Source organism: Strix aluco, chromosome 11 (assembly GCF_031877795.1).
Source record: "Strix aluco isolate bStrAlu1 chromosome 11, bStrAlu1.hap1, whole genome shotgun sequence".
NCBI classification, from domain to species: Eukaryota; Metazoa; Chordata; class Aves; order Strigiformes; family Strigidae; genus Strix; species Strix aluco.
Window position 1 is genome coordinate 227,530 of NC_133941.1, and position 17,426 is coordinate 244,955.

General features: G+C 36.0%; 1 protein-coding gene across 7 annotated transcripts in view; it reads left to right on the forward strand.

The window, feature by feature from the left end:
* Positions 1-17,391, forward strand: part of NR2C2 (nuclear receptor subfamily 2 group C member 2) — a 45,150-nt gene extending 27,759 nt beyond the window's left edge. For 4 of the 7 annotated variants that reach the window (XM_074836378.1, XM_074836377.1, XM_074836375.1 and 1 more), the window contains 3 exons: positions 2,300-2,437; positions 3,952-4,057; positions 13,848-16,114. In XM_074836378.1, the coding sequence (XP_074692479.1) occupies positions 2,300-2,437; positions 3,952-4,057; positions 13,848-14,049 (446 nt within the window). In that variant the 3' untranslated portion in view covers positions 14,050-16,114. Of the gene's footprint in view, positions 1-2,299; positions 2,438-3,951; positions 4,058-6,241; positions 13,534-13,847; positions 16,115-16,202 lie in introns of those variants that run through there. The other 3 variants (XR_012624730.1, XR_012624729.1, XM_074836376.1) reach the window with 3 other exon arrangements.
* Positions 17,392-17,426: the final 35 nt, after the last annotated feature.

Genomic DNA, 17,426 nt, shown 5'->3' on the forward strand with positions numbered 1-17,426 from the left:
GTTTTCTTAAAACTCTTGAGAAGATATATGCAACTTTATTTTTTAATTCAGTGTTGGCTTGTTGATAATGATGACTATCTAGAATACATGATAATCTGTAATGGTTGCTTTTTTTTCATTCTTTTCTTCAAGGATGCTGCTCCCAATCAATATGATTAATTAGCGTGAAAATAACATTCCTTTTTTAATAGGAGGAAAAAACCAATACTAGCAGCTTTAAACTCTGCAATCACAGCATATTACATGAAAACTAGCTTAAATTTCAATGTGAGTTAAAAGTAGTTGCAGAATACAATTTGGTACTGATTCATTTGATTATTTTTGTGGTGCCATTACTGTGCATACAGCAAAAATTGGAAAATAGGCTTTTACTGAGGAGAGTAAAACTTGATTATAGAATTATAAAATATAAAAAAGAAGATAATATGTTTAATATCCTTCAGTCCTAGTATTTATCTTAATCTACTTTATTAAATTCATTATGATAAAGTAAATTAGACAGAAATTTGATTCATAAATGGATAGTATGCTTTCATAATGAAGGAGGGGGGGGGGGGCGCGTTGGGGCGGTTTTTTTGTAATTTAAGAGAGCCTGGACAGCCCTGAAAATAAAACAAACTGATGTTCCTTTCCTGCACAGAGAGAAGGGCGAGAGTTTTAAAGACCAATAGGGAAATGTGCACATTGTATGTTCTGCACAGAGTTAGGTTTTTAGTTGTATCTCTGTTCAGAATAGAGCTGTCTGTTCTACCTATTCTACCTAAACCCTGGCAATGAGTTTGTGGTGGAGTAAGTGGTGGGCTACTACAGCCTTAAGCTGGATCTACTTCTGTTCCCATGTCTCAAAAAAGAAAAAATAAATTTGTTTTACAACCTGTACTGCCAGTCATACCATGTTATCTGAGACTGGCCAAGAAAACAGGATTATTTGGTTTACTATGATTTGTTGATGATTTGTTTTATTTATTTATTCTGCAAAGTAACCATATTGTGTATTATAACTTTAAAATTCAAAACAAAGGGAAGAAATTTCAGAACTTTATCTAGGAAGCATATTAGTGATGAGGCTATTTGAAAACTCTGGAATTAAATTTCACTTTTCCTGAGTATTTCTGTACCATTGTTTCCTACTTAATATTGAAATAAAACCATTACATCATGTCTATCTTGATCCATCTTGAGTAACTAAAAACTCATTATCACAATTCATGTATTTAGAAATTTAGATTATGCTTTCATTCTTATTTCAAGACATTGTGCAAAAAATGTTTCTTCTGTTGAATCTTTTTATTGTGGTTTCAAAAAATATGTAAAATAATCATAAATTACATCAAAGATTCAGTTTAAGGCACATGGGTCTAAGCAATCATATACAATATTAGCTATACAGACAAAGGTAAAATATTTAAGTTACAATGATATGAAATATTAGCGTTAGAGATTGTGGCTGGAATAAAATAATTCTAATGTGTTTCTCAAGAAAAAGTTTTATCTCTTGTGAATTGACTTATCTCTGAAGTTTGATAATAGTAATTATATATTCAAAGATTTGTCTTAATGTAATCTCTAAGGTTTTCATTCTTTGACTAGTCTGCAGAAATGCAGTCAGAGAGAAGGTATATTTACCAAAACAGAAGTCTCTCCCTCCCTAGCTGAGCAGCTAATACCACTCAATTGTAACAAATCATATAAGATTTTTTTTAAAATCAACATTTTAAGAAAGAATATGAAGCCAACATAAGGAACGTGATATTTCAAATGATCAAAGAATGTGTGTACATGCATTTAAGTGAATCTACCTCATCAAAAGGAAGAAAGACTATTTAGCACAGTAAATGAAAAATTCACTTCTAAAGTCAGATAGAGGAAAACATAGCGCTGTTATTACTGCTCTTGCATTAAGTTTTGGAAAAGCTGTTTGAATTTAAAATTGGGATTGCGTGATAGCATTTGTTTTGTGCTTCTGTTCATTGCCAGAATCACTCTAGCCATTTGTAGAATAATTCACTATAATTTGAGACTCTCTGCTCAGAACAGTGCACCAGAATAAGACTGGTGTTGCAGATCATGCTGTACTGGCAAAATTACGCAAAAGAGTTAACTGCTAGCCCTGTGTCTGACTCAGCTTTATAAATCTTCACTTCCATAATTATTCAGGCTATTCTTACATGTTAAGTGGTTTTAAGATAGCAAATGGCACAAAAGACTTTAAAACGTCACTTGTTTTATAAAAAGATAATGGTGAATATATCAGATGTACTTGAGTTCACGTGAAATAGTATGCAATATCTTTTTGTAGATAAACTTTCTGGAGACAGAATAAAGCAAGTCATGGAACACATCTGGAAACTTCAGGAGTTCTGTAACAGCATGGCCAAGCTTGATATTGATGGATATGAATATGCATACCTTAAAGCTATAGTCCTCTTTAGCCCTGGTAAGGAATTTAGTAACCATGTCTTTTCAAATAATAAGCATTCATATGTTAATATTTTAGCAATTTTTTAAATGAGACTAATGTCTTGAGATGAGACTGATATGTTAAGCTGTAGATAAAATGATTGTTCCATAATGATTGATCACAAACATTATGTGTTTTAAAAATAAATTTGGAGCAACATATCCATGTTATTTACAGTTTCAATATATCAGGTACTTTCTGTACACTTGCCTTAGAAGACTAGACTCTCAGTTACCTTCAGGTGAGAATCTACGAGTACTAAGTTTTCTGGGATGTGTACTAGCAATATTAGTGAAGTAAATAGCAGGAAGGATTAGGGGAAATACATTCACACAGTGACAAAAACTGACTTCAATTTTAATATTTTTAATGCACTCATAAGAGGAATCACTGAAACATGAGCAGAAATACCACTGTATTTTACATGGAGCTTCCACAAAATCTCCAAACCTAAATGTAAACAGGCTGTCTTCGATTTGTTACCAAAAAAAAAAATGACAGCAGACAACTAAAGCATGATCAACAGTGTTTATGAGATATGAGGATTTACTCCAAGAAGACACTTGAGATTTTCTGGAATAATAACGTAAGGACACTAAAGAAATGGGAAGATGGAGAAATGTTCCTAGGACACAGAAAGGTTAATTTAAAACTGTTGATAGACTTAAATGAAAGGGAAACTCTTGCTCAGAAATGTAAATTATTTACTTTAATTCAAATGTGTTTACCACTTTGAATTTAGCAAAATACAAAGAAAAGGAGTAACTTGTTGTCAGGGGTGTTGTTATTTTTTTTTTCCATTTATATTATTTTTCTCTTTGTAATAAAACTTACTTTAATTAGAAGATACTAGTGCCCTGAAATTTGCTTTTGGTTTTTGCAGATTGTACCATTAGGGTTAGCTTTATCAGGGTTTTTATTCAAGTTGTAGGAGCAAGAAACTCTCCAAATTCAAGCTAGCTCTGTCCCATTTCAAGGGAAGAGCAGTTTGAACACGACACTGAAGATATTTGGGCATAGTCAGATATGTGGTATTTTGGGTTTTTCTGATCATGTGACTGTCTTTGAGGAGCTGAGCCAACTGGAATTAAAACATGAGACAGACTTAGGAAGGTCAAGAAATTGATCTGTCAAGAAAACAATCCTAGATACCGCTCAGTCAGCATAGTTAGTCAAAATCAGAGACAAACACATTTTAAAAAGCAAGGTTAGAAACATAAACTAGGAGTGTCATTGCCTGGTACATAACTACAGGCTTAATCTTCTTCCACTTTCTTGTGGACACACACAACTATAGAGAGAAAAGTGAGCAACCTGATTCTGAAGCCAGGAAGCAAATGTTGAGTGGTTTCCTTTATACAGCTAACATGTTAAACATCACAATACAAGAGAAATATTTAAATTGAATTAAATGCAAGAATCTTATAACTACATATATTTCACAATGTATAGGGAAACAATCGACATACAGAAATGTTTTGTTTCTTTAGATCACCCTGGTCTGACCAGTTCAACCCAAATAGAAAAATTCCAGGAGAAGGCACAGATGGAATTGCAGGACTATGTACAAAAAACCTATCCAGAAGATACTTATAGGTATTTATTGTCTATAGTACCCAAAGTAATGTTGTGAACTGCAGCTGGCAAAAGTACAAAATAACATAATTGATGTACAAATTTCCTTTTTGACATCTGTTCTTTTCTGACTATTGACAAGAAAGAACTAGAACCTTGTTCATAAAAGCAAGCAGGTTTGTTTAAAGATAGGTAGAAGTAAGAACAGCTGTTTAGCTTCTTCCATATAAATTAAACTTGAGTACTTTTTTTTTGAGTTTGGTTTTTTGAGAGTCTTATTGCCATATTTAGAAAAGTAAAAAGACTTACTTTATTAGAAGTCTAAGAATAACTGCCTCGACTGCCTCAAATTTCTTTAATTCAAAGTTGTCAAAGAGGCTTTGAGATAATAAAAGGTGATTATCATCCTTTCAATGTTTGTCAAGTTACATATGCAGAAAAGTAACAAAACTCACAGTTTATAAACCTTAAAAAAATAAGGATTACATGTGGGGAACAGTAACCAACTCTTAAGTGTCTCTTTACAAGAAATTCTCACATCCTGCTTATTTTCTCCTTCGTTTTTTTTAAATTTCCAAGGACTTCTGGACTTCTCTTTTAAAGTATCTTTTTTTTTTTTTCCCCACTTCTCAACTGTTCCTGTTTCTTACTTGCTGGAAATAATTATCCTATTTTCTAATAATCTCTATCAAAACTATTTTAAATTTAATCAACACAATGATCCTCTGCACTACAAGGGAAATTGTAACTTTTGTTTATCAATATATCCTAGAACATACTATCTTTTACTGTGAAAGGTATCCCCATGTAAAGAAGCATGCAATCCCATATATTTAAGCAAGGTCTGAGTGTAGTATAAGTTTAAAAAAAACAAAACACAAACAAAAAGCCTGTAAAAGAGAGCTTTTCCCATCTTAGAAACTGTTTTCTGCACTGATCTTACAGTTAACGTTGTGTGGGGCAACAGAAAGGGCATCAGGATTCCCAGTCAGGTGCAGTGAAGATGGATTCTCTACCTCAGAAATATCCTCAAATCCCACATTCTTCTGTATACAGTTAATTATTCTGGTTTGATGCTGGATATCTGCCATAAAAAGAAATTCAGAATTTGTTACATATACTTACTCCTCTTAATAGTGACTTAAGGAAGGAAATTAGAGTTACATTTCCCAAACAGTGTCCTGTACTTTAATTGATAGTGTCTGTATCCCCATGCTCACCCATAGATAAGTTTAGAGTACAAATCTGATTATTTCTGAGCAACTGAATGCTGGCACAAATTGAGATAGAAGCACAAGTGTTAAAATTTTCACAAAAACCAGCAGCATAGCTTGAATCTCTTTGCAGTTTTCCCCTTAAGTTTACAGGATATGATATATTACCAGAACAGACCTTGTATATTTTCTCCATAGATACTTAATCATTTTCCAGAGGTCTGTGTTCAGTGCCGCCTAAGGTTTGCTATTACACAGCTCTGGTTCAGGAAATTTGTTTGGTTTGTGATGTACATCTGCCATATGAATGAAAGCAGATATGCTTTCATTACTGTCCTAAATTTCAAATGCATTGAAAGTCCAGCAATTCAATACAATCACTTCATTATATTGGATGTCTGTTAACATCCCGGTACATAAAAACCCACAGCATTTGGCAATATGTATGAGTGACAACACACCTCTACAAATTCATTTTCTCATCAGAAGCAGATTCTCTTAACTTCCTTTTATACATATCCAGACCCATTCTTGCTATCTCGTTTGTCATTAAGTTGCTAGGCAACTCAGGACTATGCTGTTTATGGTTTAAATTTTAATTAAGCATTTTTTTCTTAAAATTGTGCAAATATTTTCACTAGTCAGTATGAAAATTATTAGTCTCAGCATTGTCCTGAACTATGAAGTACTTCCAGAGCTGGGAATTTCAAAAGCAGACCAGGAGAAATGTGTGTTTGTGCATACACATTGTATCTACAAAGGGCATTAATATGTCGTTTTCACTGGAAAACCACAAAGAAAGATGGTGGCTTTTCATTTCCCATGCAAGATAGAAAAGTAACTGCTCTTTATGGTAGCTCAATTAGCTTAAATTCCTTCTTTACTCCCATTCATGAGTTATGGTAATAATAAAAGCAGATCTAACTCTTCAGCCACAGAGTATTTTAAACTGGTATTAATGTATTTATAATCCACTGAACTTCTTTTTCAGGCTAGCCCGGATTCTAGTTCGCCTGCCAGCACTTAGGCTGATGAGCTCTAGCATTACCGAGGAACTATTTTTTACTGGTCTCATTGGAAATGTTCCCATTGACAGCATAATCCCCTACATTCTCAAAATGGAAACAGCAGAATATAATGGTCAAATAACTGGCACATCTGCATAGTGGGAACAGCACAATTTGATGGATTGAAGTAATTTTCATAAAAACGTACAATTACGAAGTTAAAAGAATAGCATTTTGGTATGTACAGATATTTCCAACTTGTTACCAGTTTCCTGTCAGATTTGTCCTTGTCTGTTTGCTGACATTGACAAAATTTAAGCAGCTATTAAGGAGACCTGTTATAGGACCTTTTCTGCCACAAGGAATATTTTTGATGCCTTTCATTTAAAAGGCTATAGATTACAGAACATACTTTTCACATGCTTTGTATTTAGAAATTACCAGTGGTTAAAAATAGAGTTTTATAATATCAGAGATTAGTAATAAAATTACTTTAAAAAGAACAGTATGTATATATTTAAAAATATCCTTGGAATTAATATCTAATAAATGCCAGGGTATAATACTAGCACTTTGTAAGCACTTCTTGTCAAAGTGACAACGTCATCAACATCCTGCTTATGAGTATGGAAAATGAAAAAAATTGCGTGTGTCTGTAGTCAAAATGCTCGTGATTTCTGTGAAAATGTAGGAGACAATCATTTATTCTACAAAAAGTCACTTGCTCTTATGTTATGCATGAAATATTAATGTGGATTCTTCAATCAGCTATCCACATTATATGAAACGATACTGTTAAATTAGTGCAGTTGTAAATCACAGTATGATGCAGTGGTAGTGACTATTACATGCTACAGGAATTACCCAAACTAGGAGAAAAAAATGTGTTTCTTGCCACAGTAATGATGAAATATTGAGGTTCCTTAAAGTTTCTGTTCAGACCAACACAGTCATGACAAATGTTACTCTAATAGGAAACGTTTTGATTGTGGGGAAAATCAGTCATTAACTGGAAGAAGAGTAATTTTCAGGTAGAGCTGTGTGATGCTCTTTGAGTATGCTCTTTGTACTTCCAAATTTACTCCTCCTCTCTGTACTCCTAAACACCCTCTTCATCCAGCCAGAGGTACAATGTAAACCCTGAAATGTGTAGAACCTCTGGCTGTAAGCAGGAGGATATTCCAAAGCTCTCTTACTTTATTTCTCCCCTCCTCCCACCCCTCCCTGACTGAGCACTCCCAGTTTTGCAGTGCTCTCAGCCCTCCTGTGACTCAGTTTGAAACTGAAATACAGTTTGAATTCACAGTCAGTCGTGTACAATTGCAGTTAATGACCGATACACCACAGTGTTATGAAATTAACTACTTTTTAATTGTCTAGAGTGATGAGCCATTGACATGTCTTCTAGTATTGCCCATTAGCTGCTAGTGTTGCTTTCATTTTAGTATAATTTATTATTATTGACATTAAATATCTCAATCAAAGTTTAAAAAAAATCACCGCAATTAATACCTTCATCTGATCCTGGCTCATTAGATGCATCAATTATTTTAATTATCTGTATGGTAGAGGCATTTTCTACTTAGGTGTTTTTATGTGACAAAAATCTGATGATAAGTTCAGCACTTTTGTTTTAGTTCTGTTATTGACATTTATTTAGAAACACCAACCAGGTTGGTGTTTGTGTCTTTTAAGGGTCTGAATTGTAGCCAAAAGACCTTAAGCAGCTCTAGATGAGGCTTCTGATGTAATAAAAAGTCCTGACCTGGTATACTTCATTTTCATTAGGAGGCTCCGTTTATAGCACTCATTGTGACACAGAAGGCTGTTTAATTTTAGCTTCTGGATGCATTCATGTCTTCTACAGTTACCATTGTTACAGCATTCAGAATCTTCTTTTCTCAAAAGGGTGTTACAAAGAGTCCAGTATACATGCAGAGATTTGTAATATTGCACTTTCGTTTATCTTGGCTTTTGCTATAGCAAATGAAATTTTCATATTTTTAATGTGATGGAAGGTCCGCACTCTGAATGTTAAGTCAACTGGAATGCAGAATTTTGTACTAGCTGTTTTATTGCAGTGTAACTTCTTGTGTGATTGTGCCAGCACTTCCGATTCACAGTCCCTGTTTTAAGGATATATGACTTAAAAATTAATTGTGATATTAACAACATCAGAAGTAGCTGCCTTAGAAAGAGTTGTGGCCATTTTTGTTAAAATTTTATTGGGTTATGTCATTGTTGTTATACAAGCAGTATGCACTGAACTATAGTGATATTTTTCACTGGAAAAAAGATTATGCAGTTTAATTTGCTTTCAGTATTTTGTAAAAATCATGTAAGCATTGTTAGTGACAAATGAAATATTCCTTAGCACAAAAACTAGCCATTGGAATCTTTTCCCAAATTTGAATACACACCAGATGGCTTTTTCATGATTTCATCATTTCAACTTCAATTTTTCAAGTAAAAGGCCCTCATTTTCTGTGCAAAAATTTGTTTTCCAAATATTCCTTACTTGTGCTCTGAGCATAACAGTTCAGGGAACAAAATAAAGCCACTACAGTGTTTTGGGAACAGAGGGATTGCATGAAATAAAATATATGCATTGTATTATATTTCTAAATCAAAATGGTAAATATCGTGCAGCTCTGTTTACAAATAAACTACACTCCCTGCAAATGCAAGGCCACATAACAATATCCTTGATCCATATCTGGTAGTCACTTACTCTGCAAATAGTTTCCTGGACTTCAGGGATAAAACACTAATTTGTGTAAATGAAGTAACAACAATGCAATCCATATCTAGGGTTTATTTATTGTGCATGCATTTAATGATGAAATACTTAAGATTCTGGTATTGCCACCTAAAAACTATAAAATCTGTCTCTGTATAGCACCATCAGCATGATTTGCTGGGTTGCATTAGTCAGGACCAGGCTAATTTAGTCCTTATGCCATTAACAAAAAGCATTTTCTCTAACTATACACTGTTTTGATTCCAAGACTAACAGTTTTGATGGTAGAAATTTGGACAGCAGATGGCAGATCCTAGAGCTCAAGGAATATCCAGAATCTAAAATGTTTTGCATATTTGAGTATTATCTATAAATAATAAGACAGATGTGATAACCTAACACTTCTTTCTAACATGCTGCTCAAGGGCTGTCATAAAAATAAGCCAAAGATTTGGCATATGATGGAGAGCCACTGAAAGGGATCACTTAAAACACTGTCATATAAAACTGTAAACTGTCTTCTCCAGTGCAGTAGGGTTCCTTTGCGCTAAATTTCAAGTGTAATCACAGAACAGCTGAGGTTGGAAGGGACCTCTGAAGGTCATCTGGTCCAATCACTCTGCTCAGGCAGGGCCACCTACAGCCAGCTGGCCAGGACCATGTCCAGCAGCTTCTGAATATCTCCAAGGAGGGAGACTCCACAACCTCCCTGGGCAACCTGCGCCAGCGCTCGGTCACCCTCACAGGGAGGAAGTGTCTCCTGATGTTTGAGAGAACCCCCTGTGTTCCAGGTTGTGCCCACTGCCCCTGGTGCTGTCACTGGGCACCACCGAGAAGAGCCTGGCTCCATCTTTGTACCCTCCCTTTGGGTATTTATACCCATTGATGAGATCCCCCCTGAGCCTTCCCTTCTCCAGGCTGAACAGTCACAGCTCTCTCAGCCTCTCCTCAGCTGTGAGGTGCTCCAGTCCCTTCATCACCTGCGTGGTCTCTCCAGTATGTCCCTGTCTCTCTTGTACTGGGGAGCCCAGCACCGGACACAGCACTCCCAGTGTGGCCTCACCAGTGCCGAGCAGAGGGGAAGGATCCCCTCCCTCGACCTGCTGGCAGTGCTTTGCCTAACGCAGCCCGGGGTGCCATCAGCCTTCGCTGCAGCAAGGGGACGTTGCTGGGTCACAGTCAACATGTTGTCCACTGGCTGCTTTCCAGCCAGGTGGCCCCAGCTGGGTGGCCCCTGGTTGTTCCGCTCCAGGGGCAGGACTTTGAACTTCATGAAGTTCTTGTCAGCCCATTTTTCCAGCCTGTTGCAGTCCCTCTCGATGGCAGCACGACCCTCTGGCCTATCGAGCAGTGAAGCTGATCTTGGTGTAGTCTAGTAGTGAAGCTATTTTAGCTCATGCAGATAAATCTTTTTCTTTACCTTGTATGTCCATCCATAGAAGATGGATGTTCAAGAGGCACAGAACTGATGAAGCGATTCTTTCTGCCAACAGTTTAAGTGTTGCTTTGGTAGCAATAGAAAAAGGCACATCTGAGGAAAATGGGCCTCACAAAGTTGTTCTTGCTCTATGTTAACATTCGTCATTATTTTCAGCATCTTCTGGTGATTGGGCTTTCAGGCCATTCTACCATAATGAAGGTAGAACAATGTACACCATACAGCTGCAGACTCACGCAAGGTTTAAACTATCTCTGCAGAAAATACTACAATGCTGATGTAATTCTTGTAATTTCTGAGGTTTGTTTCATCCCCCCTGCCAGTAACTGGAAGATGGTGACAGGCTAATCTTACTAGCTTTACTTTTAAATTAGTTTCATTTTGTTTCTTCTTTGCAAGTGCAAACTTTTTCTTATGAATGTGGGATAGGAGAGTTTTTTATTATTTTGACAATTATTAAAAAACTATTTCTTGGTTTTAAGTATGGAAATAGCTTGTTTTCATAAAGGCCAAATTTCAATGCCAAACTTGTGTTTACAGAACTAGGAGTCAAAGGATCACAGTCTGAAAGTGATTCTGAGAAACCTGACATCTCACCGAAGCTCTACTTAGTGCCTAAAATTCACTCTCCAGAATTTTTGAGGTCCTGTTTCTGGTGCTCTTGAAATTAGTAAAAATATAGTGACAAACTATCTGATTAGATCTATCTGAACTTGAGTACATGTGTATACTGGTACTAATTCATTCAGACTAATGTTGGAATTCTGTGCTGACTGAAACTGGGGCATGCAGGGAGAGGTAACAAGCTTCATTTGTTTTCCAACTCTTTTGAGAAGGAACTGGATTTGAGTTTTGTAGATAAATAGAACAATGATCAATAACTGTGTAGGAGCATTCTGGGTTATCTTTGTAATAATGATTTTTATTCTATTTGTGACAAGACCAAGAAAGTATACTGCTTTTCTTCCCTTAATTTACTTATATTGGACTAAAGAGACAGAACTAAGACCATGTGCAAAAGTCATCTTTCTCTGCCTATTTACGTTGCTTGTAAATTAGATACAATGCTTTTCGTGCCAGTGGAGTTACTCTGGCACTGAACCGGTAGAAGAGTTAAAAATAATCTGCAAAGAGAGATCCTTCAAAGAGATCATACACGCCTTCATTTTAGCAGCCTTAAAATGTTAAGATTATTAAGGAGGCTTAGTTTTCAGAGCACTCCTGGGCAAGAAACTGTTGTTAGTCACCACTGATTACTTGGTACCATTTCCCAAGTCTCTTTTTACCATCACCTGAAGCACTTGGCCCCGGGGCAGCTGTGATGCCTCTAGTGAACAGCACGGACTCAGATTTCTGTGCTGAGTACAGCTGGCTCTGCTGAGTTACCATGAGAGCACCCTTTGGCAAAGGGCATGTTCTGAGGTGTGATAGGGAAAACAAGTCAGGGCTGAAGCTTCCCGGGGAAACCAGTTTCCTGACTGTGTTTCTTTGGCAGAGACTGTAAAACATGCTGGTGTTTTCGTTGTTGTGTGTAGTACATGGGACTTTCACAGATTCCTGAATGATTTCATCCAAGATGCTGACGATGTCAGTACATCTTCCTGCCCATTAAGGCTAAGAGGGTAGTTAGGATTCTTCCCTGATTACCTGCTGTTTAATTAGTAAGGGATAATTTTAAAAGCACCGAATAGCATGAGTAGCAAGGGTATCAGGAATACAGTTTAGCCAGGAGAAGGGAACTGGAAATTACCTAGCTGAAAATACTGCCAACGCAGCAGTAATGGAAGCTTTATGCAGTAACGGCACCAGTCAGGGACCGTGTTTGAATTGGGTGGTAGGAGCAGTAGAACAGGTCAGTCAGGCATACACAGGTGCATCAGCAAATACCTGCAGGATGGTATCACTCTGAAAAGAAAAACCAATAGGATTAAAATGTTGTTTTTCTATTTGAAATCCCTCTCCTCTCCTTCAATTACTCTTTAGAGTGCAAAAGCGGGGTAGGTTGGTGGTTCTTTATCTACTCTTGCCCATAAGAGAAAAATCAGAAGTACCAGGCAAACAACAAGTAGGTTCCCATGTGTCCCAGTAGTTTGCCACATTTCCATACATCAGAACAGCTGCCGTAGTGGTTTGCTCTGACGATAAGCACGGGCCAGCTGTGAGAGCAGCACACAACATCTGCAGTCCTAATGCCTCCGTCTGTCCAGGGAGAATCAATAGAATGAGGCTGTGTTCACCCCGTACAGGAGAGTAAGGGTCTGAGGAAGGACAAACTGCCAGCATCGACTGGATCTTGAATGACAGAAAATTAGTTTTAAAAACAGCTCTATATGAAAAATGACCAAGGGGGCATGGCAAAGGGGAGAAAATGAAAACATTTACTTTCATTCTAAAGTTGCTGAGTTATTTTAACAGTAAATTCCCCTGAACCAAGTTCAGGCTTATTGTTTGATGAAAAATGCCATAACTCCTCTTGTAGATAATGCTACAACCCTACTTCTGCTGCAATCAATGTTATCAAGATATATGGGAAATTACTTGTGCAAAAAAGATTAGAACATTATTTATACTGAAGTCGCAGTTAAAGTAAAATTCTTCATAAAGTTTAAATGTCTAATTATAAAAAAGTCTAAATATATTAGACTTGGAAAGCATCACACCCAAGAATTACCTTATTACTGACCATTTTGTTGTGAAGTCATGTGAAGTTCATCGCAGATAATACTGTCATAATGTTCCATAATTCCCACAGCCTGTTTTATCCTCTGAGTTACACAGATGTTTTGAAAATGGCTTATTATTGTTAAATTCATGCCTGTTTTCCTTCTTTTTAAAGGTTTTGATAGTTTTACATGTCTTTATTTTGTGCCTCCCACCATTGTGCATTTCTGCATGTCCAATCCTAAAACTCACTCGAGCAGCTAATGCATATGTACATAGTTGTATGTATGTGTGTATGAATGTATATGTTTATACCTATCTGTCTAAATATATTATGTACAGTGTATAGAAAGTGTGTAGTGTATGTATATATGTACAGATATGTAGTCATGTATTCATACCTTTCTGTATGTTAAAGCTTTTCATTGATTTGCTAATCCAGAGCTTCCTAGTTTTCATTTCTTAGCCCAACTAAGCCTCACTTAATCAGGTGAATCCTCACGAATTTCAGAGCTTTGTACCTTTTTCTGAACCCAGCCTGAATTTAGTATTTTCTGTTCAGAACTGATAAATATATGTCATGGATTTTCTGGCTTTTACATTACTCCCTTTACCTTTTCTGATTTGACATGTAGAAGTCTGCCAGTGAATAGTTAATTGAGCATATAATGTCTGTTAAAAATAAATTAATAAATAACTATAGTAATAGAAAATACTTCCCTGCATTCAATATATATTCATTCTCTTTCAGCCTCCTGAGAGACCTTTTTGTAAAGTTTTATTTTGCAGCAAAACTTGGTAAGAGATTGATTTTTTTTTTTTTTAAGCCTTCAGCAGGGGCTAATTGGAAGCAAAACAATTTGCCCTTTATCATTGAACTGCAGCACACAAAACAGGATGCAATGGATGCTGTTTCAAAAACCAATACTTATATTGCCATAATGATAACATGAAAACAAACTGTTAGTTAAACAAAGACTGTGTGTCCTCTGTTCAGTGAAACACTTCTGTTACAGTAGTAATTAAATAAGAGGGAGGCTGCCGTTAGTTTCTTTCTTGGCAAGCATCAAGACTGATTTAGGATTTTCATGATGCATTTTAATTGTATATTCCCTTTCCAAAGTTATTCTCCTCATTGTCTAGCTTAAACTAAACAAAGATGGTTGGTTCATTGAAGTTGTCAGACTAACGTCCATTTTCATGCCTGTCCCTTCCCGAAACTGTAACCTGTGCGGATCTTGCACTCTGCGTGTGAAGTGCCCAGGGTTCACATGGGAGCTGGGCACATGGATGGAGCATTTATGAAATCAGGCTTGCAGTAAGACAATTTATTACTCGTAGGGAATATTCAAACAAATTATCAAAATGTAAGTAGTTGTTCCTTTTCCCTTCTGATGATTCAAGTTACAAAGGAAGCCTTCTGTAAAGTATTTCTATGACCTTTTATTTTTTTAAAAAGCATTTCACAGACTGTGTAGGGGAGTAGTTCAGCAAGTCTTGTTTCTGTCATACTAAAAAGGTAAAGTGGAATTTTCTGGGCATTTATTTCCATCTTCTGTACTCAGAGTGGCAAAGACTTGTGTATGTTTAAGCAGATGAGCGGACACCACTTAAGATAATGTGAGCTTCTTGCATGCTTAAAGTAAACCCCGAGTCTCTTTCAGAGTCAGGCTCTCTGCTTGTGAAGTCTTTGCTGTGGAAAATGCTAAGAATGTTCTATATTTCTTGCTGTACTGTTTAGTAAGTGTATGTAAGCTTTTGTTTCAAATGTAGAAAAAATTGTAAAACATCCATTTTAACATTTCAAACCTTATTTTTGAGATTTTTAGCAGGAAAATTATTTAAATTAATGGCAGGAATTCCTGTGACAGGTGGTCCTTCATTGGTGTCTTGACAATCAGTGCTGTTTGAATAATGTTTGCTTTCTTCTGTCAAGGCTGAATGGAAACCAGAATGTCTATTAATGTCATTGTACTGCAGTAACATTTTTAAAGATTAGAAAGCCAATTGGAGTATTGATCAAGACAATCTGTTTACATGAATTTAGAAAAAAGAACATATTTTAAAATTGTGAATTTGTTTTATATACACTTTTGAATTGTTTGTATTCTGAAGGACAAAATGCGCTCAAATTTAAGTGACAGTAAAGGCTCTGTTGTAATAGTCTGTGGAATGTGAAATCAGCTTTCTGTATTTGATCACAGAAGTCAAAAAGTCTGAGAAGCACACCTACTGCCAGGTAGCTAACAGCCCTGAATAACTAGCTTCTATTACATTTTTTTTTAATGATCTTAGATAAATGGTAATAAGGCATGGGTCCATTTTAAAATATTTTCAATGATTGTGGGTTAAAAGTGAGGCTGAATAAATTTCAAATAAAAAGGATATGCTTTAAGAGGAAAACATGTTAGTTACAGAGCATATATGTTAAATTTCTCACACATGGAATCAATGTTAAGTGCAGGAATATTTTTAATAATTAATCTGTATTCCAAAATACATTGCAAGCCAGTGTTCAAACAATTTCATAACTGAAAAACTGCACACTGTGTAAGCGTTGTATGTGTTTGGCATACCAGGCAGTTCGGAGCTCCTATAAAAATAGCAAATTTTTATAAAAGGAATCATCTACTTTTAATTCCTTGGGATATTTTCTGGAAGTCTCTGTTCAGTATAATTTAGAAAAATTGTTTATGTTATTATATCTTAATTTCAAGTTAAAAACCTTGCAGAAGTTGTTAATTTCTCACAGCTTCTTTTGTGAAATCAGCATTGTTATGTGTGATAGCTTTTAAAAATAATAGCATGTTCCTTTTTTTAATCTGAATTTTATATCTAATCAATGTCTTCAGTCATGAAGAGGAATTTGCATTGTTGTGTTTGTATATAGAGTATTGCAGTGCATGATTTAGCTTATGCATTTTATTAAATGCTGTTTAAATGTGGCTTTATATTGTTGTGGCTTAATACTACTACCTAAATGAGGTTTATACCATTAAAGTGAATTACAAATATAAATGCATTCCTGAGTTTTATTTTTAAGTTCACTTAATTTCTTCTTAAGCATTAGGTGTCTAAGCTACATACTTAATTTACTATCTTCTAGGGAGAAACAGTGTTTTCCCTTCACTACAGTCAGAAGATAAATCCCATGAACCTTACTGATGTCAGGGAGCTACTTCCAGGAGAAGGACCTTTTCCTAAAGGTTTTAATTCATCTTCTCTAGCTTTCTGTTTTTCTTCATTTTTTTTGAGGAGAGAGGTAGCTATTAATAGCTAATGTTTTATGTTTACTTTTATCTGGTAGCATCTTCCTCTTCCCCAGCTTTTAAATTAAGGTGATGCACTGGCTCTTGTTTTAGTTCCCTTGACACATGCATATTATAACAGAGGTAATGAACTTGGACTCTGTTCCAAACCTCCATTTTATTTATAACATGGTTGAGGCGCACAACGTGTATTTATATAGAGAAGATGATGGCTAGTTCATTTCTTGTTACTGCTATTAGAAACTGTACAACTTGAAAAACTTTCACTTAGCAGAAACGGGGGTAATCAGACTTTAGGATCCAGCTGTCTACAAGAAAAACATGCATGGCCTACTGTGAAGCAGGAGTTTTTGTTGCCCAAGTGTGAAAAGGTGGATCCTTTGCCAATTGAAATTGAGTTCACACAACAGAGCATTTGCTATTCTATCTATAGAGCATCTAGAAACAATGACAGGAGCTCAGAAGGGTGTTACAAGTCAAGATGTTGACAGAATTCCATGTAGGAAATGTGTCAGAGTATTTGTATCCGATGGCCTAAACTCACACATTGTTACAGGCAAATTTTTCTTGAGCACAAAATGCATTTTTTGTGTTTGACAGAGCTGACTTGTTACAAAAATGTACATTGATTCATGCCATGCCAAATAATATATTAAATGGAGTTGGTTTTTATATTTCTTTAGCTGCTTAAGTAATAATGAAAAAGTAAACAAACAAAACCCCCTTGCCAACAGCATGTTTCAGAAATTTAATTTGCATCAGGATGTTACTGGAAAGGGAAGCAACAGCAATGAAGTAAAAAAAAAAAAAAGCATGTGATTAACCTTTAATTTTTTTCCCCAGGGCAGCCCTTTCATGTAGGTCCGACTCCCCCGTGTCCCCTTAAACTGTTAAATAACAAGTTCCTGCTCCTGCCTCGGCTGTCACAATGCCATCCCTCTGCGTGCCTCACTTTTCGCTGCCCTTTCTTAGTGTCTTTGCCTCCCGAATACTGGGTTTGGGGTGGGTTTGGCTTCCTTTTAGTAGGAACATCCTTGGGAACGAGCCCCCTGCTCTGGGGG